This window comes from Cyprinodon variegatus, unplaced genomic scaffold (genome assembly GCF_000732505.1).
Source record: "Cyprinodon variegatus isolate N-32 unplaced genomic scaffold, C_variegatus-1.0 Scaffold1297, whole genome shotgun sequence".
In the NCBI taxonomy this organism is placed as follows: Eukaryota; Metazoa; Chordata; class Actinopteri; order Cyprinodontiformes; family Cyprinodontidae; genus Cyprinodon; species Cyprinodon variegatus.
The window spans coordinates 5,206-6,404 of NW_015151750.1; the positions used below are offsets into that span (position 1 = coordinate 5,206).

The window sequence follows — 1,199 nt, forward strand, 5'->3', positions numbered from 1 at the left end:
TTTGAATCAATCTGACTGGATGATCTGGTGAACTGGAAAGTGCCTTGAGATGACATAAACTGAATTTTCTTTACAGAAATGAATGTTCTAACCAAAAAACACTGAATCAGTTTAAAAGGGATGTACTCACACGGAAGTGAGCAGCTCTCATCATCAGAACCTCTCGACCCAATCCGGAGAACGGGGGAACAAGTTTGGGCTCTGGAAACAAGAAACTTCGAGCGTCTTCTTCATAGGAAGCCAGGGTGTCTCCAGCTACAAAACGACCACGGTCGTAGAAAGGAGAAACATCCGCTTTAAGTCAACAGCAGACCTTTAGGTTTCATTAGAACCAAGCCTTTTATTTTTCCTGACATTTTCCTGACTGAAGCATTTCAGACGGCACCTTGGGTTTGAAAACTTTAATGATAAATACTCCTTTTTTAAGAAAAGACATTAAAAACAAACATATCCAGGCTTGTTTGTCCAGTTTGGACCAACATCATTCCAACTGAATCCTTATTTCTATGATTTCCCTGGTTGTAGAAACGACACGGCCCAGAAGCTGCATTTGTTTATAACCAAAGGTTGAACAGTATATAACTCCTGCAGGACGTTATGGCACTGTGGGGAACTAGTTCGAATTTTACCACAGACGTGAACAGCCTTCAATTTCACAGCTATAAATTAGAGTCTATATTCACTTTTACACTTGATTGATTGATTGATTGATTGATTGAAATAGGAAGATTATCTAAACTGAACTTGAGATAAGATGTTAGAGATATTCTTTCCCTTTTTAAAGTGCAAAAACACTAATTTCACAGGCAAATACTTTCACTTACCCATGCAAATTAGGTGCTAATACTCTTATTTTTTAAGAATATTACATTTTGTCACTTTTTTTAGTGTTGGTTCTAATCATAAATATAACCTTTACAGACATCTGGAGGGAAATCAGATCAAACAAACCAAAAGTATGAATACTAAGCGAGATGTATAAATCAATTTAACTGGAGGGAGAAAACAAAGCAGATATCGTCTAAAGTCTGCGTCATGTAGACTGTTTCTTACCTGGAGGAATCAGCTGCACCAGTTCTATCCTGACAGTTTCCTCTGAAGGAGAGACCATAAATACACAATCAGGCCATCTAAAGGATTGTTAGGCACATTTTTCTGTATGAGCAGTAAAATTATTCACAAGATATTGATATTAATTT

At 37.0% G+C, this 1,199-nt stretch overlaps 1 protein-coding gene across 1 annotated transcript in view; it reads right to left on the minus strand.

Moving 5' to 3' along the window:
• LOC107102684 (spermatogenesis associated 6-like protein) overlaps positions 1-1,199 on the minus strand; it is a gene marked incomplete at its 3' end in the record, with an annotated part of 11,471 nt that overhangs the window by 4,270 nt on the left and 6,002 nt on the right. The window contains exons 4-5 of the mRNA XM_015402085.1: positions 1,054-1,095; positions 131-255 (exon numbers count right to left, since the gene is read on the minus strand). Coding sequence (XP_015257571.1) covers positions 131-255; positions 1,054-1,095 — 167 coding nt within the window. The remainder of the gene's footprint in view (positions 1-130; positions 256-1,053; positions 1,096-1,199) is intronic.